The sequence below is a fragment of the Dysidea avara genome, chromosome 9 (genome assembly GCF_963678975.1).
Source record: "Dysidea avara chromosome 9, odDysAvar1.4, whole genome shotgun sequence".
NCBI lineage: Eukaryota > Metazoa > Porifera > Demospongiae > Dictyoceratida > Dysideidae > Dysidea > Dysidea avara.
This window is the reverse complement of record NC_089280.1, coordinates 3307285-3334826: the sequence shown is the minus strand read 5'-3', so window position 1 is coordinate 3334826 and position 27542 is coordinate 3307285. Positions and strand designations below refer to the sequence as shown.

Genomic DNA, 27542 nt, shown 5'->3' with positions numbered 1-27542 from the left:
TTGAATTGCCTATTGCACAAAAGCTGTACTTTTTTGGACCAACTATGTAGCAGACATGGGGCCAAGTACATGAGTACTTATACTTAAGTACACTTAAGTACAAGTTTGAAAGTACTTGTACTTTACTTAAATACTTTCTTAATTACCGCAATGTACTTGTACTTATACTCAAGTATTTTGTTAAGTACTTGTACGTACTTGAGTACTTAAAGTACTTGTAAGTATACTGCAAACATTGTAGTTTGTACACAGTGATGTCATTGAAAATAAAGTTGATGAAGTTGTACTGAGTTTTCAACTTCTATAGTTTTTTACAACCTTACTATGTATTATACAGCTGTTATTCTGGTTGGAATTCAGGTATAATAAAACAATGCTGTTGTTTAAATTGAGAGTTGAAGAGAATGGTTGACAAAAACCTGAAAGTACCTGTTGTCCTAAAATATTTTTCAATTCCTGAAATTTGAGACTGCAAGGCTAAGTGCAACTATTGTAATGAGGGTTCTGTTGAATTGGTGGTATGAAATTATTATTTATAGTGCATGCAATGCCATGCATCCTTCTATGTCAGACACCACAACTTGTGAAGAAGACAACTCAACTATATATGGTAACTGACCAAAATTACTTTAATTACTTTACATGCTGAACTTGATGACTGCTTGGAAACCCCATGTGTACTGGAAAAAACCAACGTACCCTGTAAACTTTTTGGAAGGATAATCGCAAAGCATATCCTTACCTTCCATTGTGGCAAAAGATGTTCTTTCAGTACCTGTATCATTTACCCCAATTAAGTGGTTTTTTAGCATTGCAGGAAAAGAATTTAAACCTGAGCATAGTACACTTAGGATTCTGTGAATATAAAAACTGTACCTTGCATGTATGTACCTCAAGCTTAAGTTATTATGCACGGCTGCTTAAATTTTGCTATAGGAAAATGTACTGTACTTGTACTTTACCTAAGTACTTCCAGTATGTACTTGTGCTTTACTTAAGTACTCTTGTGATTTCAGTTGGAGTACTTGTACTTCGAAAACTCAAAAGTACTTGTACTTTAAGTACTAATAATTGTACTTAGCCCCATGTCTGCTTGTATATAGCACAGATTTTATATAGAGGCATAAATGTTAGTCAGAGGGTATAGTTTTCAAAAATTTCCTGCATGGAGGGGAGGGTCACGATTGCTGGCAGTATAGGGAGTTGGACCCCCCTATAGGTTGGCATGGTGTGCATGTGCTTCCTACACCTGTTATCTAGCTACATATCAGTTATAAGGAGCCCATGCACATTCTTGATTTGCCCTAGGCTCCCTAAATTCTCTTGGTGGCCCTGCCATCGGCATGGCTTAAATATATATACAAATTAAGGCTTGCAGGTATAGCTAACGGTTCAGCTGTTTAACAATAATATAGTTATATAGCTCATGCAGGTAAATTGTATTAGCAGACAGCATGCAGCAGACTTCCATGTACAATATAACTTGTGCTGCACATGTATATATATGGCTTTTTCTCAATTTCAGTTTAGCTGATATACTGTAGTTTGTAGTTAGTTGCAGAAAGCATAAAATAGAAGCCATGCATACAGCAGGCTGCAGCCTTCTTACATGGCAAACACACAAACTTTGGTTGCAACACTTACCCATGCACTGCCTATAAATTGCATGTACAGTATTATAATAAGTGCATGTATGAGTGCCTGTGACATGGCTGTGCATGGCGCAACTGATTTTAAGCTAGTGATTTGATTTATATATTTAACCTCCAGGCAATTGACTACAGCCGTTCTTCAATTCCTTGCCGAGAGGAACACATCAGTAAACACCAAAACAATACAAAAGTGACCATGAAGACACATCAACACACTTACAAAACAAAAACAAAAGACTATACACTGCAATTACAAAAATAACAAAAGACTACACACACATACAATCAATAAAGTGAGTCACAATACTGTTTAAGAGTATCCACATATTCATTAAAAGGTGTGGTTTGTCACTAATGATGGCCTAGCATATAGCTATATAGCTACTATATAGCTATTGATCTGACATAATATTATTTGCCTAACTGATTAGGGTACTGACTGTTCTATTAGAGTATTTTGATCTTGATGTTACATGCCCTCCTCCTCCCGTTAGCACCTGGGGCAATATATCCCTTTCGGTTCCCTTCAATTCAGCTAGAACTTGCATTGAAACTACCATAGATTATCGAGATAATCTATGAAACTACATCCTAGACTCACGTGACTCAGTGACTGTTGCTAGTATTATCTTGCGTCTTTTTTCCATCTACAACGTTGTTATAATCTTGTCATACCTATCGTATAAGCTAGCGTAAAAAAAATGGGCGGTTTGGGTACTAGCCCACGCAACGTGCTGTCCAATACTGGGGGGATTTCCCGCCAATGAGAAAAACAATAGCGCGCGCGCCATCTTGATGTGCTGTGGATATGGTGCCGGTGCTTTATTAATCGTCTGCAGCGATGTCTTCTAGCAGCTACAGTGAAAGTACGTTAGTGGACACTTTGGTGGTTGTTTTTCCTATCCGTTAAGTTAAATGGTTTAGTGATGACGCCAGTAAAAAAACAGTGATGCGCAATCTCTGACTATGATACAATCGAAGATACAAAATCGTACAATACTAGTGACTTACATGATGTAATATATTTCTTAACCTTTTTCCTCGTATAGAAATGTCTACAAAAGATGCATTTGCTTACTTGTGTATTTCAATTAGTGCACATGTACCGAGACATGTACTAATCTAATGAAGTGTGTTGTTAACTACTTTTGTGTAGCATTCTCCCCGAGGGCCCATTACAGTCTAAGTGTCGAGACATTCCCATCTGCTTCATTTGATCTCAACGACTACTCGCCTAATGCAACACACCTTTTGGCTGGCAATAGAGATGGACTAGATTCTGAAACATTGCAATTGCCATATATCCAGGGACCAGGTCATGGTATGTGTTTACATGTTGTTTTGTTGTACATAGTAAATTGAGTGCTTTGTCTGATTTGCTTGAATGTTCAAGTATAGAATGCATGATCCACCCAGGAGGTATTAAACCATGAGGCTTCCATCAGTTCCGTGCCTACAGTAGGCAGCCAGACACATTGTTTCTCAATGACAAAATTAATTGTGTATATGCTCGTGTGTGTGCTTTCATGCATGTACATCTGCTCTCCATAGTCTCGTCCCCAGTTGTCCATGTGTTTGATCGCAAGAAGGTTGTCTGGTGACTTTGGTCCCCTCTTGTGCTTATTCATGTTTGCATTCAAGTAAATAAACTTTCCAACCTCTTGAAAAACTCACTGACATGACTATAAAATGTCAGTCAACATGTGATGAATGAACACCTTAAAATTCAACTTAGAACAATAATCAACGGCAAAGAAAACCTCAAGACTTTTTCAGGCAGATACTGTATTAATCCACACTTCCTGGGCCAAGAAGTTGGACTAGTGTCACCAGATGACCTTCGTGTGATTGAGTATGTGGGCGGCTGGGGATGAGACTATTCTGTCCATATCCACATGAGTATGAATGTTTCTATTTAAAGCATTCTGTTTATAAGTAGGGACTGTATAATAGTTTCTTTTTGTCAAACAGTTGGTAAGGTTGCTGGCTCTTTTACTGATCAGCAACCTACTGTACCTACAGTACACCTGTATCAGCAAAATTGAAGTATAGTTAGTATAATATATATATATTAATACCATACCTGTTTCACTGCCCATACAAAAGTCTCAATAGTAGCAATGAAATTTATCCCGTATTTCACTGGTAGCAGTGAAAAAGTTGTAATTGCAATTTCATTGGCTAGAATTTATGTTAACAATGTAGCGTCAATTAGTGTTGATGCTTGTTTAGTACATAGTGACAAATTGTGTAATGCATATATGCAGTGAGTATGGTATTAACTGGGAATAGCATGGGTAGCAGTGAAATTTGGGATAAATACCACGAGTAGGCGAAGCCGAGTGAAATTTACCATTTCCAATACAATACTCGTGGTATTTATCCCAAATTTCACTGCTATCCATGCTATTACTAGTACATATATATATATTTTTTTTACACACACAACTTACCAATCCTGATAAGCAAAATTTTAATAAAATTTTGTAGACAGTCCTATAGCAACTGTGAAATCGATGAAAATTTATATTTGTTGAAAATTATGTAATATATTATAATGCTATGTATTCCATATTGTGTTAGCAGAACTCATTTGGTATTATGTTCTTGTTTTATAGTCAAATCTCAACAAACCTTTGCAACTCCATTTCAGCGGACTTATTCCAATCGTTCACGTAAACAAAACTATCGTGTACCAGTGCAGTCACATAGTGATGATCAACGAAGATCTGATACTGTTCCTGGTAATGAACACCCACTGGTAGCATCACCTGGAGAACCTGCAGCAGGTTTGCTGTTTTGTCACACACGCATACGTGTGCACACATGCATGCACACACATGTGCGCGAGCGCATCCACACTACACTTTACACATGTTCAATTCCCTGATTCAAAGCTAGCTAGTGGACACTGAGTAGCTAATTTACAAGCCTTTATTTAGGACAAGTAAGTTAAACCACCAGGAGGGAGGGTAGATGAGGACAATATCAGGACCTAGATCTCTGATCATACTTTTCTCATCACAAAAAGGAGTTTAGAGTGTATGCATGATTTAATCTTTGTTGGTAATGTGACCTCCTTACCCTGCCCCAGCAGTACCCTGTCCCTGACTCTACACCAGTCCTTCCATATCAACGCACCTATCCAAGGGATGCTGAGTAACTGTTTATTTAAGTGAGGTGAGAAGATCCCAGGAGGACAGATAGGCCATGGACCTGTGTTGTTAATGCTATACAAAAACAAAAGCTTAGAATGAGTGAATGTGTGTGTGATGTAAGCCCTGTTTTTGGCTTGCAATACCAATGCAAGGAAACCCCCACCTTGCCTATTCTCCAGTACATGGTCAGGGGCAGAGGTGACACCATTAGCCACTAACAAGTAGGCCCACTGTGAGGAGGTTGGCAGCACAGGCCGTCACATACAAAACACAAATGCACAACATTCATGCATGTGTGTGCATACACACATTCTGTAGTCTTGTAGGTTTTGTTCTTTTCCTTGTTGCTTCTGTCACTGTGTCTTCCAACTTACTTTACTGATAAATTTAGAGTATCTGGGGGTGAGGGTGCTATGAGCAACCACATGTGAGTAACTCCACATACCATATTTGACTGGTTAATAACCGTGGCTACTATAACTTTCAGCAGGCAAAACCCTGCGGCTACTATGCGAAGAGGCTACTATCCAAGGGCAGTTACTATGAGCTTGTGTGGCAGCAGCCTGTGGTGTTTATACGGATTCACAAGTGACTGACCTTGTTTAATCATCTGTCAATACTGTCATTCATTTTAACCTCTCTCAAAAATGATATTTCCTGGCTTAAAACAACTCCTTTGCCTGGTTTCTGCTTCAAACGTGTGTAGTCAACACTTGCAACAGTATTTTAGATACAAGCCACAGCTCTTATCCGAGGGTGGCTTATGTGACAATAATTCTAGGCTGTGGAGCAGCTACTATCCAGGGGCGGCTATTAACCGGTCCAATACGGTACATGCAGGTATGTATCTTTCTACTAGTTTAGGCTCTCATATAGTACAACATGGTAAGTAACCATTCTCCATGCCAGCATACATACATGTAAGTTACGGTTCTGTTGTCAAATTCACTTAAGTGTTAGGTGTCACTCTGACGTATCCAAAGTAGTCTCAAAAATAATGGGCGTTACAAGAAGTAACACAGTACATTCACTACACTGCATAAAACATGTACACTTGTCACACTACAGGTGTTATGCACATTACAGTGCTTCATAGTGTTTCTCTTTGTAATATAGCACTGTATGGGACCCATTACTCATCCAGTATGATCCTACAACACCAGGCAAACACAGCTTCACTTCAAGATATTTATCATCAGTTGTTGGGTAGAATATTTGAATTGCTAATGCCAAGTGACTTGCACCAAATATGCTCATCAGTAGCACAATCAGCTGGATTTTGTGATCTGCCAAATTTCAGTGGAATAGATTTGTTCCATCTCTTTGAACAGCAGAAGCTCATAACTCCCAATAACTTGGATTATCTACGAGACTGTTTACAAGCTATTGGTCGGATGGACCTGTGCAGCATGATTGATGACTACATGGACACTTATTTGAATAGATCTTCCCTATCACATGGTATGCCATTGGCAGAACCATGCCCACCATCATCCTATGAATCACGCCTACCACCACACCCACCACCATCATGTGAGCAACATCTACTACCATGTCCACCATCATCTTATGCTGGGCCATCACATCCGCCATCATATGAGGAGCCACGTCCACCACCCTTTAACCCGGAATATCATGATACAAGTAAGTTGTTGCATATGTGCTAGTGGGACCTCAATCTCAATTGATGAGCACCAAACACCATGATGATGGTTCTATAAAAGTGTTTGAGTTATATATATGAATAAACTTCAAGGGGGGCACAATGCTAATTTCTATGGTTTCACGTGAAATTTTAAATCACCTCTAGGTAGTATTACTGACTGTGAGGTACTTCATCTCAGGTAGCATATTCTAAAGTATTTCCATACTTTAAAGATTTTACTAACTGCAAGAATGTTTAGAGAGTTTCACAATGTAGCTGTTCTAAAGACAGATATTGTATTCACAAAACATAGTTACCTGCCCTCTTCAGCTATGAACAAATTCGCTTGTTTGACCACCCTTGTGATACATAGATGTACGGGTAATGGAGGTCCTACTGTGCCTTGTTGTATGTCGTGTGTTTGAATGTATCTTACCAAAACTGCATTATTTTAGTGCCAACAGAATCTCATAGCAACCCAGTCTATCCTACTCCCAACATGAACACACTTCACTCAGGGCTCAACCAGAGTATTAACCACCACCCAACTCAAGTAGAAGGAGACGAACATGATGATTCTCAAACTTTCCATGCAACAACTGGATACCATTCCCAGTTTCAGACAGACTATCACAGAACACAAGTAGATGTTTTAATGTTACAGAGTGTCCCTTCAAATAACAGTGAACAGTTACATGAATATATTAAGAAATTACACAGGCAACTAGCAGACAAGAACAATGAAATAGGCTTCCTTATACAGGAGAACCACCAATTCCGTCTTAAACTTAACAGTGAAAAAGAGAAGTTGTTCAAGGCACAACAACAAATAAACCATTGTGAACACATCAATGAATGCTACGTAATGCAAGTTGATAAAATGTCTGCCCAGGCACAGATCGAATTGTGTCCACTAGAAGAAAGGTATTTAATGAACAAGCGTCCACATGGGATTGCAGTAATTATCAACAATTCAGAGTTTTATCCAAGAAGTTCTGCTGATGAAAATTGCCGCGAGGGCTCAGATGTTGATGAACGCAACCTCTGTGTCACTTGGAAGTTTCTTCAATATGATGTACGAATTTTCAGAAATCTTACTGCCTCACAAATCACACATGAACTGATGCAAATTGCCGTACAAAGTCATGAGAATTATGACAGTTTTGTGTGTTGTATTCTTAGTCATGGTGATCTTGGTGTTGTATTTGGCATAGACAACCAAGCAGTAAAAATAAGCGATCTAGCTAACGTTTTTAAAGGATCTTCCTGTGAATCATTATACAATAAACCAAAGCTATTCTTCATTCAAGCATGTCGTGGAGGTGATCAGGATCAAGGAGTGATTGTCCAGAGAGATGGAGGTATCCGTAATTCCCTGCCAAGAGATGTTGATTTCTTGTTTAGCTATGCCACTCCACCAGGCAACGTGTCATGGAGAAGTCCTCGATATGGTACCTGGTACGTCTCAAGTCTGTGCCAGGTGTTTGTGGACAATGCTCCTCAGAAAGATCTGCTCAGTATGTTAACCATGGTCAACAGCAAAGTGGCAGATGCTTATACAAATGAAGGCTTTAAACAATGCCCCGCACCAGTAAATCAGCTTCGTAAGCAAGTATGGTTTTTTGGGAATTCAAACAATTTGTAAATATACAATCATTTTGTATTCAAGATTTGTATTTTAATTGCCACTCAAAAAAATTATTACAATAACATTACATATATAAGTATATTGGTACACAGAGTCTGTAAGTTGTGCCAGAAACTTTGATGCCTAGCGATAGCTATATGTTGAGTACAAGAATCCAACGTTACAAAGGCAACCAAACTGAATGCTACTTCGAGTACCTGTTAGATCAAAGGGCAGAGGCATTACATGCTTATCTGCTTATATAGGCATTACATGCTTATCTGCTTATTACATGCTTATCTGCTTCCAAAACTCCGAATTTAATAGAAGCTAACCACTCCATCACAACTTCTGAAACTCCAATAAGCAATCATAATCACCTTCATACTCCTTCCTCAGGTCTTGTTGAACCTCCCAAGGCAAAATCTGATAAACTGTTTAATGTGGTCATGTATGGAATTAAAGAATCCCAACCAAACAGTTCACGAGCCACTAGACTAAAACATGACATGGAAGCCATGCAAAATGTGCTTACTAATATTGATCCTGCTCTCTCTAAGTCATCTATTAGGGATTTCCATCGACTAGGAAAATACAATACCTCCAATCCAAAACCCAGACCTATATTAATTAAATTTCTTCACACTTTTGATGCAACATCTGTCTTATCTAAAAGATCCTCAGTACCAAGACCAATTCTAATCAAACCTGTCATGACCAGAGAAGAAAGAGCAATCGAAGCAGTCTATCTGAGAACAAGGTGGCAATTAGCTCAGAATGGCACTGAAAAGAATTTTGTCAAGCTAAGAGGAAACAACATTTATGTCAACAAGAGTCTCTTTGGCACAATTGAAAGGTCCAGCAGCACAGAATCATATGTAATGACTCCTATTACTACCAATGATCATTAAGTTATTAACTTTGACGATAAGAGCAACTGTACATGTTACTTAACTTCTTTCTCAAGAATTTATCAGTTACAGCCACCCACCTTCAATCTAAACTCTCCTTAGCAACTGTACGTATGTACGTATGTATGTAAATAAATATGTAAATAAGTAACGTAGGGTAATGTACAAGGCTGTTGGTGCAAGTTACCTTCATGCCTTTGGTGTGTTTACAATAATAGGGGAATCACTCCTGCATAACCTTGTGGTTTCTCGTTCTATGCATTATTAATCATGGTCGTCCTTGGGTTTGTCCCTTATACGTAGCCAAAACGAGGAGGCCACCACACCGTCACGATTGAACACCCAACTCGATGATGTGTCGGAGGACTGTTTAATTAGCACTCAATCATGACTGATCATCAAGGTATTAATTTGTTGAACGATTTGTTGTTTACAGCTGGTTGTTATTTGTTTACAACTTGTTTCGACATTTCGAGCACGTGCATCGACTGATGGTCTCTCGTGGCCAGATTTTTCTTTGTCAGTGCATGGGAAGGGAGAAAAAGACTTAAGTGACTGTAACAGTACAACGTGTTCAATCAATCAAGCATTATTCTAGAATGATCTCTTGCACGTATGCGCACATACATGTTACATCACCAACATCTCCCTCTTTTAAAAGTACAGTATAGGGAGTCCTAAGTACAATAAATCAACTGTAATTTACAAAAAAATATAACGAGGCCTAAATCAACGCTATACATTAGAAAAAAAAAAGTCTCAATCATCGTCACGATATCTAGCCGGTAGTTTGATGATACGACCAGAGCGGGTCATCTTTTGCTCAGACAGTACCTCATCTGTACACGTGCCCTCATTAGACCCAACAGTGTCTGTAACTACTTGGTTTTCATTTGTGACTTGGTCCTGAGTCATCCGGCTTTGATGCTTCATCTGGCATTACTGCCCGTCCAGCTATAGGAACAACTGGCTCAATTGTGACAGAAGTTGGAATGTCTGTGTCTTCTATAGTTGCTCTTAAGTATTTGCGGTTTCTTCTGTACACTTTGCCATCAGCTGTTTGTGCCAAGTATGATCGTTCGCCCACTTTGTCTACAACCTTTGCTTTTTTCCACTGTCTGCCCTCAAGTGGCTGCATTCTCACTCCTTGTCCAATGATAAGTTCTGGCAAAGGCTTGGCACTCCTGTCATACCACTGTTTTGCTTGTTGACGTCTCAAGTGTATTTCTTTGTTTACATGTGTAGCAACCTCTGGTTTCAACAGTTCGTTAGTGGTTGGCATAGTAGTTCTGGTCCTTCTGGAGTGTAGTTTCTGAGAAGGACTGTAGTCACTAGCATCAGTTGGCGTATTTCTCCAGTTAAGAATTGACAAGTGAATATCTGTGCGATCTCTCCGTGCCTTTTTGAGCAGTGACTTGGCTATTTTTACTGCCGACTCCGCCTTGCCATTGCTCTGACTGTGGTATGGTGAGGTGGATATATGAGTGAAATCCCAGTCTTTTGCAAACTTTGTGTACCCTTGGGAACGAAACTGGGGCCCATTATCAGATATGACCTTCTCTGGTATTCCATACCTTCCAAAATGCTGTTTTGTCTTAGTCACCACAGTAGAACTAAGTGTATCAGGCAGTTGATCAAGCTCCCAAAAGTCACTAAAGTAGTCAACTGTAATTAGGAAGTTCTCTCGGTCCAGTATGAACAGGTCTTGTGCCACTACCTGCCATGGCCTAGTGGGGATCTCTGGTGTCATCATTGGCTCCTTCTGTTGTTTAACAAGATAATCATTACACACTGGGCATTGACTCACCATGTTGTATATCTCACTATTCATCCCTGGCCAGAATATAACATCTTTGGCTTTACGGATGCTTGCCCCTGCACCGTGATGACTCTCATGGGCCTTCTTCAGCATTAATGGTCTCATTGCTTGAAGAATTATCACTCGTGAGCCTCTATATAGGACTCCATCTTGCACTGTGAGTTCATCACGGTAATTCCAGTAGCTGTGTGTAGCAATGGGTGCATCTCGTCTGTGTTCAGGCCAGCCATGTAACGAGGGCAAAAGTTAGACCTCAAAATGGAGGCAGACCACGATTGGAGTCCAGACACGAGATTACAGGGCTGTGCTGGCTCCTTAGTGGCTGATATGTAGCAAAATCAACAGAGAACACGTCTGGCCAACATTATAAGGCTGTCCACCACTGTGCTCATCAGCGTTTGAAGTGTCTGATCAGTATGTGATGCTGCCTTAATTTGTTGGTGTGTTGACTCTTTCATACGCACATGCTCAGCATGACAGATTGACTCTATTTCAAGCTGAAGTTGGGATACTGAAAGGTGCTCTGCTTCACTAACTTTCTCATGAAGGTATGCTCTACTCAGCATATCAGCAATGTAAATTTGCTTACCCGGACAATATTTAACACACAATGTGTATCGCTGTAATCTTAATAACATTCTCTGTAGTCGTTTTGGAGCACTTAGTAATGGTTTCTTGAAAATAGGAATTAGTGGCTTATGGTCGGTTTCCACATGGATGATGTTTCTACCATGAAGGTACTGGTCAAACTTTTCACACGCAAATACGATTGCCATGCATTCCTTCTCAATTTGTGCGTAGCTTTGTTCAGTTGGTGAAAGAGCCCTTGAAGCATATGCCACTGGTTGTCCTGACTGTAAAAGAGCTGCACCCAGGCCCTTATCTGACGCATCGCATTACACTGTCACTTCATCTTTGACATCATAAAATCTCAACACTGGACTTGATGTGACTAGGTTTCGTATGTTAGCAAATGCCTCTTCTTGAGATTGCTGCCACGTAAACACAACATCTTTCTCTGTAAGTTGTCGTAATGGTTTTGCAACTTCTGAAAGCCGTGGGAGAAATCTTGATAAATACTGGACACTGCCTAAAAGCCTCTCTACCCCTCTCTTGTCTTGTGGTCTGGGCATTTCTGTTATAGCTTTGATCTTCGCTGGATCTGCACTTAGTCCATTTTGAGTCAGTAGGTGTCCCATATATCTGACCTCATCTTGGCGTAACTTCAGTTTCTTACGATTCAGCTTGAGATTGACTGCTCTGGCTCGCTCCAATAATTTGGTCAGGTTGTTGTCATGATCCTGCATGTATTCTTCTTTTGTGCTTCCACTGCCGTACACCAGTATGTCGTCTGCTATGACTTCAACACCTGGCAATCCCTGCAAAATGTTGTGCATTCGCCTTTGGTACTCCTCTGGAGCAGAGCTGATCCCAAATGGCATCCTAAGGTATCGATACCTACCAAAGGGTGTCCAAAATGTTGTTAGATAGGAACTGGACTTATCTAGTTTAACTTGGTGGAAGCCGTCTTTTGCATCCAACACCGAAAAAACCTTAGCGTTAGCCAGATTTGGAAGAACTTCGTCCAAGATTGGAATCTGATACTTGGGACGCTTGATAGCCCTATTGTGGTCTTTCGGGTCAATGCAGATCCTTAGCTTGTCTGGTTTAACAACAGTTACCATGCTACTGATCCATTGCGTTGGCTCTTCAACTTTCTGGATAACACCTCTCTGCTCTAATTCAGATATTTTGGCTTTTAGTCTTGGTTTGAGTGCTAGTGGCACTCTTCGTGGTAAATGTTGAACTGGCCTGATAGATGGGTCAACCTCAATGTGGTACTCACCGTCTAGACAACCGAGACCTTGGAATACGTCACTGAACTTGGCAATTATAGGGTCATCATCGATAGTTTTGATTGAGTGGATCTTGTTAATGGTGATGAGCCCGAGCTTCTCACAAGTGGTGCCTGACAACAGTGGCTTCTGCGTGCCTTTGATGATCTTGAAGTTTAGGTGATAGTTTGATCCCTGGTATTGGCAGTGCAAAGTCTTCTCTCCAAGTACACAAATAGTGCTATTGTCATAAAACTTCAGCTTAGCCTTAGATGGTTGTATCGATGGGCAGTCTGTTTGCTGTGTGGTACACAAGTCTGTCAAGGTCATGACATTACATGTGGCTCCTGTATCAAGCTGGCAATTGATCTCTGTGGAATTCCCATTATTATCTTTGACAACCAAAGGCACAAAATACTGTCCTGTTTTACTATGAGAGATAGTCCCTATACATTCTACAGCAAAAGCTGAATGATCAGAGTCATCTTGCTCCTCTTCTATCTGAGATACTGGCTTCTTTTCAGCTTTTAGTTGTCTACAAACTGATTTGAAGTGGTTGAGTTTGCCACAATAGTTGCACTGTTTTCCAAATGCTGGGCAATTGTTTCGTTCATGCGCATGACCACAGTATCCACAGGGCTTGTCTCTAGTCTGACCTTTAGGTGGTGGAGCTGCTTGTGACTTTCTGACCTTGAGGGCATTAATTAAATGGCTATCTGCTTCGTCATTGAGATGCTTGAGCTGTTGCCTCGTGGTTTCACTTATTCTGAGTGCTTCAACTGCCTTAGCAAGGTCACAATCTTTCTCGCGGAATAACCTTGCTCTAGCATCACGATCATTGCAACCTAGGACCAGACGGTCCCGAATCATTTCATCTCGTAGATTTGTAAAAGCACAAGATTCGGCCAAATGCTTAAGGCGAATCAGGAATTGATCTATGGTCTCTGTAGGCTGTTGCTCTGCACTGTGAAAACGATAGCGCTCAAACAAAATGTTACGCGTCGGTGCAAAGTGCGCTTCCAACTTGTCTAGTATTGTTGAACTTTTCTTTAATTCCTCTGCTGTGAGTCCTAGTCTGTTCAATATCTGTTTACATTCTTTGCCCATGACGGTCTTTAGTGTGGCCGCTTGAATGGCAGCATCTTTTCCCGTTAATTCTGCCGCTATCGCGTAGTCTTCATAAGTATCACGAAAAATCTTCCAGTTAGTGGCAACATCGCCGTGACAGTTCATCGGTTCAGGTGGCGGTAATTGGTAGGCTGCCATTTGTTCGCTGTTAGACTTCTGACACCATGTAACAGTACAACGTGTTCAATCAATCAAGCATTATTCTAGAATGATCTCTTGCACGCATGCGCACATACATGTTACATCACCAACAGTGACCAAGAGCTGGCCACTTGGCTAACTAAATTTGTTTGGTTTGAGACCTCCAACATAGATTTATTAAACCATAGATATACAACTGGATTGGAAACGGTGTCACACGCCAGAAATAGGCTTGTTTCGCATGTTACGGGTGCATGGTTTCCGTAATTTGTAATTTAATTGGTCCCGAATGAAGTTTTTAAAGGTTTTGCGAGAGTGATTTAGAACCTAAGAGCGAAGTGTGCTACTAGCATTGTTTCACAGCTTTGGCATTAGATTAAAGCTTGAAAAATAAACGGTTACGCTAGACAGCAGCTGTCGGCGGAGTAAACACGACGGTACAACATGACCTAGCCAAGTTGTAACTAAGGAAATAGGCAGCGTTTAAACTAGAGGTGTGGCTTACAAAGCATATATACTGTTCAATTCTAATAACCAAAGGGGTTCTAAAAAGCCACGCATCGTCAATACCAGAAGGTGTACACAGCTGCTATGGGAACAGAAACGTACCTTGGTGTAGAAGCGATACCAAAATGGCACGATATGATGAGTTTCTTCTGTGGGAAAGGCCAGTCAGTAACTTCCACCAAAGCAACTTGTATCGCTCAAACTTAGAGAACTTTCATATTCTACTGAACCTATACTGGCAGTCTACAGTAAAGAGAAATGTTAGTCTTTTTGTGCTCTTCAAAGCGGTAACAAGCGAAACGTGCCTCGTATCTAACCAGTCACGTCAATAGTATACTGGGCATGTGATGCCATTTCTAATCCCTATTAAGAGTCGTATATCTATGATTAAACCTCTGGTACCTGGGGTTTAATACAAATCTATGCCTCCAGTAAGAAGACGTGTTTTCATGCATGCATTTTATAGTCCCGCACTAGTGAAATCATTAAGCATATATAGCCTGAGGCCACTATTAGGTGATTTTCTGTTTTCATCAGAAATTCTGAATGTAGAGTGTGGAAGGGTAGGTCTAGCTGGCTATATTACTTGCAGAAATATAGCTAGCTAGACTTATTTTCATACTTCTAGATCTGTACTCTCCAGGGCCTGATACTCTGCATAACAGGCAAGTTGCTAACTGACTAACTCAACATAGCTAGTTTGGCAATTATCCTTTTTAGATGTAGCTATAGATATATTTATATATATATATATATTCGTCTTTCGTCACATGATCAGTTCCACTTGAGGATCAACTTCTTACTTACAAACTTCACTGCACCAATCTTTCACACTATCTTGGTTACACATGATGCACAAGGTAGCTACTGCAGAGTGCAGCAATCTTGAATACTGATATTTAGTTAATCAGATGAAGTAATAGTTACACCTTTAATAATAGGGAAATATGTGCAGCAGTAAAAATATATGCGGGTGCTGATGAAAAATAGAAAATCATTTAATAATGGCCTGATGTCAAGGCTTTCTCAATAATAGTGGCCCATTATTGAGTTTCACTTGTCTGAAGGCATTAATTAGTCAGTTACTCAGTCAGTCACTAGAAAATTCCGTTTAATAATTTTTTAAAACAATTTCATAGCAGCTTGTTGAAAGCGCTTCAGGTCGATCTGAAGGCTTGTTTGGGTTTAGTTTTACTAACCAATACTGTTTCATTGTCAGGGCCCGGAGAAGTTAGACTGGTTTTTGGGCAATGTTTTTTCATAGGTCATGCCCTAACCTTGGTCCATACTATACAATACTATTGTACTGTATGATTATAGAAGAGACAGCACAGTTTGGAATGTTGTTTGATGTAATTGATAAATAGTAGGGAGCCTAGAATGCTCTCTTGGGGGATTCCAGATACAACTGGTAGTAAATGAGAGTAAAAATGTTATTGACTTCAACATGTTGCTGGCAGCGTAGATACGAATTCAACCAGAGCCATAAGTTGATTGAGATACCTATTAAGTTTGAGAAGAAGTCTTGTGAAAGTCTAAATGTATTACATCAGTTTGATCCTTTGCATTGACAATGGTTAAAATTAATAGGATTAGCAGCTGGTGTAGGGTTGATCTGTTGCTCAGGAAGCCAAACTGCTGAGATGATATGTGAGTGGTAATGTGAAAGATAGTCGTGTTATAAATCAGATACTCCATAACTTTAGATATGTCACATAGTAATGAGATTGGATGATAACTATTTACAAGTGACATATATACGTATCACCAGATTTGATGATAGGTGCAGTACTATAGAGTGAGTGTGCCAGTCTGTAGGTAGGACGTGTTTTCTTAGACTGAGATTAACAAGTTGATGTTGTGCTACTTCTAAAAACCAGGCACCATGCAGCTAGCTAACTCATCCAACTATATTTTATTATGTTGTGCAATGATGCATAATTAATTTATTGTAATTCTCGGATTTTGTAATTCATGAAATTTTTGTAATTCTTCAATTATGTTGCTATGCACTGCTAAGGAAGCGATTGTTAAAAAAAACAGCTTTTAGCAACATATTATGCACAGAAGTATCTTCTAAACTGTTTTATAGTTTGACTATAGTGTTTTTCCCACAAATTCTTTCGACAAATCCTCAAAGCTGCTCTTCATTTTTGTTCACATACGTTGGGGATACGCCCCCTTTCCAACCGAAGAAATGGGCTATTCCTGGTAGTCTACGAGGCCTGCACTGTTATTTCTCAATTGTTAAATGCCTGTAAAACCCAAAGGGAAGGTAATTCACAAAGTCTAAGGAGAGCCCGTAATTCAGACCGCTGAAAAGAAACCACTTCAGAGCAAAGTTTACCAGTACGTAAGTTAATACAGACTTCATTTCGCTTTTACTTCTTACACGTAAAAGCTGCTTTTACCATTTAATGATTTTGCTCACGTGGGTGCGTACAGACAAACATAGATAGGTAATATGGAGATAGGTACACACACACTTTTACGAAAACAATTTTAGTAAACAATTTCAGTAAACCAGGTGCTTGCCCACAGCCGGCCTTCGGCTGGCTGTGGGTGCACGCCTGGTTTTAAAAGGATATGTACTGGTTTGTATAGTGATAGCACTCAATACGTAAGGGTTTTAGGTCCTATTCCGTCAATTCCAGATTTGTGGGGATCAAGAGAACTGAGTACTTTAAGCACTTCATTTTCAGGTATAGATATAGAGACCAAGTGGTTGTCTACAGATGAGTGAATAACATCGACATTATTTGGGAGGTCAATTCTGTATACTAGTAGTGAATGCAGAATATAGAAGTGCTGGTTTAAAGAGTGGTTTAACTGAAATTGTCATGTGCACTTGAGCTATCCAGATAGATGGTTGAAGGAATTAGTCGGTCAGATTCATATGTATTGATAAATTATTCGTGGAAGCAAAGATGTACACAAAACTGGATTCATAGGTTGACTTGGATTCATCATTGAAGTTTGTTTCTGCGGTGTGTTTAGTCACATCTTCTTGTGTTCAGTGGGTGAGTGAAAGTTTAATTAGTTGGGAGAAGATCAGGCCACATAATCGGGTAGAAAAATTAGAGTCAGCATTCAAGGATGACCAACATGGACGATATCGATCTGGAATGTTAAGGTCTTCAAGTACAATACCACTGTCATTAGATATTGGTTGGAAAGAAAACTTATTAAATTTTACAGGCTCATGCAGGCTTTGACATTCTACTAGATATACCTGATTAGCCTTTCATCAAACCAGATCTACAGACAATACAAGCAAAATTCTAATGAACTTTCAAGAGCATGGAATTATCTTCCAGTCATTAATATAGATCTCAACCTCCTCACAATTAAGTAAAAACTTAGTGCCTAACTGTGGAACTACTTTAAGCTTATATACAACAAATTGTAGTTATCCTTTTTTGTGTCCCTGTGTTAGCCATAATAAGAACCCTAAAGCCCCAGCCTTATTTTCATCCGCTCTATTAATTCTTGTAATTTTTTTACTAGACATGTATGCGTAGTTATTACCACATATGTACAAATTTTTGAGGGGTGTAATTGTCACAAATTTTGTGGTTGCTCGGCTTTCTGGAAAATTTTCATCCTCAAAAATTAACAATTATCAACATTGACTCTATGCTTTCTAATAGATAACCCCAGTGAATAATGACATACTAAAAAACAACTGCAAAATCCTGAAATTCATCGATCCGCGAAAATTACTTACCTCAAAACTTTTGTACATATACAGTATACTGTAATTATGTCACTACTCAGTAATTGTATAATGTGACTTCTGGCCACTGGTACAGGATACCAGTGGCATATCAGTGCTGGTACACCAGCACTGTAAAGCTTTTAAAGAAACATTTTAGCTATATGTAGTGCATGCTTATCCTACATTATTTTCAACCCCCTTCCTGTACTTACTGTAACATATTGGGTGGTGTAGCTCAGTAGCTGTACCAGATGACTACCATTTTAATTATTGCATTAAGCACCTATGGATGTCACACTCCACCTACCCCAGGTCGGGCAGAGATGGGGATTTGTAAAAGCTAGACAACGAATTCTTACAAGCTCTCAGTTTTGTCTCAGGTATTTTAAATCATGAAGAAGATCCCCGTCATGGTCTCTAACTATAACTTAGAAAATGGTATGCATAAAATTTTACCTCCCAAGGATTTTATGCACACCATTTTATCTGCATGCCACCCAACACATCTCACTAATGATCACTGTTGTACTGAGTAGCATTGCAGACCTGCTAGCAGATGAGCTTTCTTTTATACACTACAATGTGGTAAGTGATTGTGGGTTTGATATATTTGGTAAATTTGGCTATTTCCTCTCTTTTCCCTTAGTCACAATATATTTCACATAATGCATATGGATTCTGATAAACTAAATGCCATTTCCATAAATTGAATGTATAAGTTATGGTGCCTTGTTTGATGTGGCTGCCTAGTTCCTATAATTGTTTACGGTGTCTGTGTAGTACGTGTCTCTGTCCTTCTGCATGCTCACACGAGCAAAGTTTTAACGTTGAAAGCAGCCAATGTGAGGCTATGTAAACATTGTATAACACTTTTAGGCGGTGCGCTGAGGTGGTAACCATGTGACTTTGTCCCAGAGTTTGAATTTCAAGTAAAGCAGGTAACAGAACAAGTTGTGAACACCTTTTCTAATAATAATTATTATTATTATTTGTTAGTTGGTACAAGGAAGACAAAGTCTTATAAAAACCAATCTCAAATACATCTAAATGAAATCAAACCAGCGGTCATATAAAAATACATATAATTAATTTTAGTCTTAAAGATCAGTACATTTAGGTGCAGATACAATTTTGTGGGGTAAGGTGTTCCAATCATTGACGATTCTCTGTGAAAACCTATGACCTTTAGTAATAGAGTCTATGGGCATTGTAGCTAAAAAACAACATAACAGGCCTTGTAGGCTATCAAAAATGGTGTATGCCTTCGAGGCATGTTTCTTTTGTATGTGTACAAAATAGGGAAGTACCCTGTGGCTTTGTTTGTTAGAAAACATAATAGACAAACTATAAACAGTTTCCATACATTGGTCTAGTGGTTTGTTTAGGTTGTGCTTCCTCAGCTAGCAACAGAATAAAGTGGTAATTAGTAAATTACAAATTAATTAATGAATTGCAAAATACATGAATTGTGATACACTGCAAATTGTTGTGTGCATAAAATAAGTTAGTTGAATGAATGGCTATCAATGCAACCACCACATCAACTTGTTTCTAGTGCTAGTCACTTTATAATTAAATCACCTGTGTTTGTACAAAGCTCTTTATATTTCAGCCTGACTCTGAGATATGCGGTTTAATTCAGCTACTAATTAACCTGGTATTAAATATTAAATTCATTGACTTGCCTGGCACCAGATTATTAATTTTCATCCACCACTTTTATGATTCAACCACTAACGAAAGATTCTGTGCTGACGCTCACAACTATTCAGTGGAATGATAGGCTCCCAAAATGTGCTCTTTTCAAACTGCCACCATTCCCACCTTATTAATTTCATCATGTGATGCTATGCATTAAATAGAATTTTATAATTTTTCTTGTTTTACTTTAATTTACTGGACAGACAGATGTTAAATGCACCCAGGGGACCAGCCCAAAAGAATTTTAAGCTGGATTAGGGATCAAAGAACTGAAAAGCAGTGAAACAAGGGAACAGCTGAAAGTTGTAAAACAAGGGAGGTTGCCTATACCTGCAGATATACTAGTGGACATCTAATCCCTACTCTTCAGTCTATAACCATGACTGAATTAGGGATTACATGCCCACTAGTATATCTGCAGGTATAGGCAATCTCCCTTGTTTCACAACTTTCAGCTGTTCCCTTGTTTCACTGCTTTTTTGTTCTTTGATACCTTAAAATTCCTAATTTTCCTTCTACTTGTTATGACTACTGAATCCACATGTACCACATTAAAAGAAAGAATGGTGCCAGGCATTCCATAAAATAAATTTGTGCACCCCAACAATCAATTACACACTGAAAAGTGAGGTGGCCATTACACTTCTTTTATAGCTATGCTCCGCTCATTACACAGTGTTACAAACGAAGAACAGTACAAGAAACTTCTTTGCAATGAATCCAGTCGCTACGGAAAATGTGGGCGAAAAGCATAACTCAGCCAGAGGGAAGCCGTATCGTGCTATCGCAAATTGATACCTTGTGTTGTCAGCGAAAAGAACTGGAACACAAAGGAGGACAAAGGTAAGTCCATGATACGTGCATTGTACATACTGCAGTCGGCGAAAAGGCACATCTCGGGACGAAGCAATGTTGAACAGTGAAAAATTCAATCCTGTAGTCTTCCCCATTGCCGAGTTATGCTTGGCTGAAGGCATCAGTTAGTTAGTTAGTTAGTTAGTTAGTCAGAATAAAATTCTAAAAATTTATAAAATTCTGTAGAAACTTGTTGGAAGAGTTTGGGGTCACTCTGAAGGCATTTTTGGGCTTGGCTATGCCTAACTAATACTGCCAAGCTGTTATGAAGGAAATTTGAGGCTGGTTTTAGGATGATATTTTTGGGCAAGAAAGCCCAAAACTGCATGATCCCTAATATACAGTACTACCGTACTGTATAATTCTATTTTCTATATCAAGAGTCGGATAAATTGTTAGCAGCTTGATTTAGACATGGGGTAGAGTGTGACTTCAAATCATTAAGTAAATCATTGCAATCTTGGATTATTCTTAAGAAGCTATATTTGTAGTAATCACGATTGGTAATAGGGATAATAAAATGGAGAGAATGGTATACTGATGTGTACACACTTTCTGTAACAACGTGTAGGACCAGATGTCCTGCAGACCTTCAGCACTTGTGCTGTAAAGCCTTAATAAATAAAAAATAAAGATCTTTGAGTTTGTATCTATGCTGCTCAGCTGGTAAATATATATATAGAATTGTATATGGGTAGCCTTGACATGTCTACGTGGGCTGTGGTAATGATTCCAGCATGAAGTAACAGAGTTGACCATCAACCAGATGCAGATCCCACACTGGAAAGTAGTAGTCTAAGACAGGATGAATTAACCATGAAGCTATGTATATGCTTCAGCTTTTGTGGACTGAGAACATTTAGGTTCCGTCTGATAAAGTTAAGGGTTCTGGTGGCTTTTGCAGATGTATATTTAATGTGAAGGAAGAAGGAAATGTTACTGCCTAGCATTACTCGATGTTCAGTGACACTTTGTAATAGATGGTTCTCAAGTAAATATGCCAGTTGTGGTTCTGATAACAGTCTGGAGCAGTGAAGGACCACGTATTTGTTGACACTAAATTTTATCAGCCAGGTGTTTTCCCAGTTGGATATTTTAGCAAGGTCTTCTTGTAAAGCTAGCTTGTTAATCATGTGGGGATGTGATATTCTGACCAATGTCACCTTTTATGTCAGTAGTAAAAACATGATTGGGCCTAAGACTGTATCCTGGGGTACACCAGATTTGACTACCATGGGTGCATGCATATCTGCAACTTGCTGGTTAGCCATGTTCATATAACTTACCATTAACAAGAAATTTATACTGGATTAGGGATCAGAGTGAAACAAGAGAAAAGCTATCGAAACAATGATGGTTGTCTTAAACCTGCAGATATACTAATGGACATTAAATTCCTAAACTTCACGTCTATAGCCATGACTGAAATAGGGATTAAATGTCCACTAGTATATCTGCAGGTATACGTAGGCAACCTTCCTTGTTTCAATAGCTATTCTCTTGTTTCGCTCTTTTTTCTTTGATCCCTAATCCACTTTTACTTGTTTGTTTACTTTTGTTAATGACATGATTATGACCGCATTAAAAGGAAGAATGGCACCAGGAATACCATAACAGTGATTTTGCATCAGAATGCACGCCCCAGCAATTACACTTGTTTTCAGATATGCTCCTCCTGTTACACAGCATTACAAAGAACATCACGAGAAGTACCTCTGCAATCAATCCAGTTGCTGAGTGTTAGCACAGCCACAGGGAAGCCACATCATGCTATCGGGAATCAACACCTTGGGCTGTCAGTGAAAAGAACTGGAACACAAAGGAGGACAAAGGCAATTCCATGATGCATGTAATATATGTACTGCGGTTGGCAAAAGGCACATCTTGGGATGAAACAACATTGAACAATGAAGATATCAAGACTGTAGCCTTGTCCATTGTTGAGTTATACTTGGTTGGAGACATTAGTTAGTTAGTCAGTCAGCGTAAAATTCTGAAAATCATTAAAATTCCATAGAAACTATTTGGAAGGGTTTGGGGTTAGTCTGAAGACATTTTTTGTTGGCTGTACCTAACCAATGCTGCCAAGTAGCTGGTTTTAGGGTGATTTTTAGCTGGAAAAGCCCAGTTTTTCATGATCCCTAATATACAGTACTAACGTACTGTATGATATTGTAGTATTTAGTTTGTGTAGTACAGGCAAGGATTGGAGAACCATGTTGAATGAAGGCTTTGGAGAAATCCAATGTATAAGGTCTATATACTTGGTGATGGCAGTCTAGTAAATGGTGGATTTCTTCAACAAGTGTAATTAATTGAGAAGTGGGCAGGTATTAAACCATACTGGAAACTTAATATCTGTGCAAAAACTGCCAAGTTATATAAAAGGGTATGGTATGGCCTGGGTGAAAAAAGTTGTGAAATCAATGGTAGCAGCCATGAAATAGATGGATGATATAATGCACAAATCCATTATTAAAATCAACATGTCACATACATAGTTGTGTACAAGTCACACGGGAAATCTCCATTATCATGGGTAACATTATTTAGAACATTCTAGGAGCTGTAAGTTTAGGAGCTGTAAGTTTAGGAGCTGTAAGTTGGTATGAAATTCAATCTGACTATGATGCCATTATTAAAGAGTCCATATAATAGCACATGAAATACCAACTTCCTGGCCTGTAGTGGTGTGTTTTCAGTTCTACTGCCATGCTACTGTGTTTTAGTGGACTAAGGTTTGTAGTAATGCACTTAACCAGGGATGCCGAGAGAATATAGGGGCCCAGGGCAAATTTAGAGTGTGGGGCCCCTATAACTTACATATATCCTGAGAACACCTTCGGCATGTAAAGCATGTCAACCTTAGGGGTCTGGGGGCATGCTCCCGCAGGAAAATTAACCTTCTGAGATTGAATATGAGAATGATTTATTTTTAATGACTATTAAATATATACCAAAATTAGTTCAAGGGTAGAAACTTTACTAAACGTGTTACGCTTGTGTCAAGTTAGCATAAGGTACTGAATAGTTGATGTTCGTTGTATCATAGATAGTAAATACTACTTCTTTACAATATCCTCTATATTCACAGTGCTTACAAATCAGTATGCAAAATTTTGGATGGCATACCAGTTCCTTGCATTAAAAGCGAAGAAGGCAAAGTTTGATTTATATAGTTGGCAGGCTGACAAAGCACATCGTTACTATTATAATTTTACATTGAACCCTCTCTTTGCAAATTAAGTACATGATTGAAAAAGCCTCCATAATAAGAACAAAGGAGTATTTCAGTCTTACCTCTGACAGAGGGATTGTGGAAAAAATTCCAAAAATTCTTGGCCTCAAAATGTCCATTGTACATACAGAGAGGTTCCACTGTATTATATCGTACAGTATGGTAATTGTAGTAGGTTTGCAAGTTTGCACTTTCCCAAAAAAGTGTTGAGCAGCAGCCATATAGACTCACAATGCCTTTATGGAACCATGGCAGTATTGGTAGCTAGTATAATTATATTCAGTTTGACCCAAAACATGGAAGTTTTCTACTGACAGGTTAACTGCCTGTCTGTCTGATGTCTTTAGACAAGTGTATCTCAATAATGGTCAATGATTTTTCACTGTTAGACGTTGCTTCAGCCTGACAGATAGCTTTGGCATACTTCAGTATGTACAATACATATACTTTTACTGACAGTGCAAGGCGATGATTTGCAATAGCATACTAGCAGCATCATCATTTTCTGTGCATGTGTAATGGGAAGAACATAGTCGAAAACTATATGAAATGATTACATTGCTTATTAGTAGTATAGGTTCACAAATTTTGTTGTCCATTTATAGCCTCATAAATCTGTTACCATTAATATTAATGTGGCGCTAGCTATATAAGCTCACTAATGTTTCATAAAAATTTAAGCTAGTGTGTAGGCATCATCACAATAAAAAGTGCACTAGCTTGTAAAACTCCTATACTAGTGTACACCCACACATTATCACAAACAATGTTGTTTATAACCAAATACTATAATCTAGGGTGTGAATATAACTGTACTTAACAAAATACTGTTTTGTCTAGCTCAACATCAGCTACCTATTAAAAGCAACGATCAACATCAATCACTACTTTCTAGATGTCACAATATTTCCCTTACTTCATTGGTTCTTGACCAGCTTCCCACCCACAATGATCAGCATCAAGCTCTGAGTCAAGCAAGAATAGATGATGTGTTCCTTTTGACAGAGACTAGAGACCTTATGGTTGCTGGTCATGGAACTTCAGAACAGGAGCATTCTCATGTATTGTTTGCTGGTGAAGGTTCTCAAGGAGGTAAGTTCATTACGATAATGTTATCATTAATATTGTTTACCATTTTGATGTAGTTCCAGTTATGACTCAATCACAAGCCATTGTAAAGTCACCTCCTCCATTGGATGTTTCCTCTAATGTCAGTGCTATTGTTTCAAAGAGCACTTTTGACATTCAAGAACATCAGGTGTCTGCACCAAGTCATTCAGGAGATGATGTCAGTAGAAGTGATCAGTACAGCACTGGAAGTATACCATTTGAAAAAAGATCGGAGAATGTGTTGGAAACAGGTATACATATTTGTTTTCACACATGTAGTACTACATTACTGTTATTTGTTTGTTTATACTAGCTCGATTACCATTGAAAAGCGGTCAGGATCAACTAACTCAAAGTGCAAATATCTCTTCCAGCAGTCCAGATGAACAAGAGAACACTTTGACAATGCCAACTCAAGTGGTAGATGATGATGATATGCAAGACTCCAATGAGACTGCTATATATGAAAAGCATCATATGGTTGTGCTCGGGAAGCTGCAGAGAGGAATGGGAGATACCACATTGTATCAGTATAGGCTCCAATATAAAGAAAGAGAGCTGCGTTATAAGAGAGAAGTCAGCCAAAACGAAATGCAACATGAAATAAAATTGCAAAAGTCTAGCCAGACGCATGATCAAACTGGTCCAATCTTGGAGAGATATTCAATGAAGAAAAAACCTCATGGTATTGCAGTCATCATTAACAATTACAAATTTGATCCTTCAGTGAACAAAAAAGTGTTGCCAAATCGTAGGGGATCTCTAGTTGATGAAGATAATCTTCTAGTCACTTTAAAAGTTCTCAATTATGAAGTTCGCACCTTGAGAAATCTCCCTGCATCAGATATCACTCGTAAACTGATGCACATTTCTTTAGAGAGTCACAAGAATTATGACAGTTTTGTGTGCTGTATTCTCAGTCATGGCTACCGTGATGGCGTGTATGGAGCAGACGGAGACCGAGTGACAATTAGTGACATTGCAAATATCTTTAAGGGTAGCTACTGTCGAGATTTGGTGGACAAACCAAAGTTGTTTTTCATTCAAGCCTGTCGTGGACCAGATAGTGACTCTGGTGTTGTTAAAGAAGAAGACACATTCATTGATGGTGATGATTCATTACATCATTCCTTACCGAATGGGGCTGATTTTTTATTTGGTTATGCCACTCCACCAGGGAAAGTATCTTTCAGAAGCACTAAACATGGTTCATGGTACATTTCTAGTCTTTGTCAGGTTTTACAGGAAAATGCCCACAAACTAGACCTGCTCAGCATGTTAACCATTGTCAACAAGGAAGTGTGCAAAGCGTACACTTCTCAAGGCGACAAGCAGTGTCCAGCACCAGTCAGTCTCCTTCGTAAACAAGTGTGGTTCTTTGAAAGCTAATAGTGAATAATTTCCATGTTGTTTTAGTGATTTAATTAGTTGTAACAGCGTTGTTGTTTTGATTTTTATGTTGTTCATGTTTCTTGTGTTTGTGTGATATATGTATGTACATAGGCCGTGTAAAGTTAATTATATGTTTCTGGTCCTACCAATTCCCCAAATTTGACCAGGTGACCTGGCTTAATGTTTTTTCTTCTCTCTCAACTTTTTGATGTAGTATACTACATTTGACATAGCAGTACATAGAATTATAGGTAAAAACTATTATAAGAAAACATGTTTACAAGACATGAAAACATTTCAACAGTTGTATGGTGATTGTGTAATTCATTCAGCAAAAATGACCAGGAAGCTAGGGAACCAGAAATATAATTATAATTAACTTTTTGTGGTCTTATCATGTTTGTATTGTTGTACCTACATTTTGTAATATTCTGGTCTCATCTAACGAAAAGGAATGGATTTAGCAGAATTTCAATGTTTTGAATAAATCATTACAAGATAATTTCACAGAATGGAATGATCTCACTGGTAGTATTTGCAGTAGTATACGATTGTGATACACGTATTTATATATTAGGACAGGTTCAATCTAGCTTTGTAGTGTAACTTTAGTAGGCCCAGCTCCACCGGTGCTGAGTGAAGTATTCATTGGTGGCCAGATATAAATGCACATTAATCTTTTGCTGTATTATTTTAGGTGGATTTCTTCAAGTTTTGTACTATATAGCTATTTGTACTTGTAACTATTTTCCCAGATAACATGCGTATGTGTGTCAAGTATAGTGTGTATGTATGTTCAACACAGTTTATGGTTCTTGTAATGAACTGCTATAATATATGTAATTTTTAAAACACATGTAATCATTCTGCAAATTTGGTTCTTTTGATTCTTAAAGCACTTTTCTTGTACTGATTAAGGTATGTATGTGATATGTGATTGTGCTTAACACAAACTGAAGTTAGAGTGATTATGTTCATTGGTGAAGTCAAGGATCTTGCTCAGTTCCATGCAACCAAACTTCTGCATAGGTGTGCATGTATTGGTTGGAGATTGTGCAATAGGCCCTATAGTATTACAATGTGAGATCATGTATATTATGCTCAA

General features: G+C 38.7%; 2 protein-coding genes across 2 annotated transcripts; both read left to right on the top strand.

The window, feature by feature from the left end:
* The first annotated feature begins 2417 nt into the window (after window positions 1-2417).
* On the top strand, window positions 2418-8170 carry LOC136267243 (uncharacterized). The gene is made up of 5 exons (XM_066062326.1): window positions 2418-2518; window positions 2809-2973; window positions 4271-4441; window positions 5927-6454; window positions 6911-8170. Exons 1-5 carry the CDS (start codon window positions 2494-2496, stop codon window positions 8098-8100), a joined length of 2079 nt encoding a protein of 692 aa, XP_065918398.1. The 5' UTR covers window positions 2418-2493; the 3' UTR covers window positions 8101-8170.
* Window positions 8171-9257: 1087 nt separating this feature from the next.
* On the top strand, window positions 9258-27399 carry LOC136267246 (caspase-3-like). Its single transcript, XM_066062329.1, has 4 exons — window positions 9258-9396; window positions 24776-25027; window positions 25081-25296; window positions 25359-27399. Exons 1-4 carry the CDS (start codon window positions 9381-9383, stop codon window positions 26432-26434), a joined length of 1560 nt encoding a protein of 519 aa, XP_065918401.1. The 5' UTR covers window positions 9258-9380; the 3' UTR covers window positions 26435-27399.
* The last annotated feature ends 143 nt before the right edge of the window (window positions 27400-27542 follow it).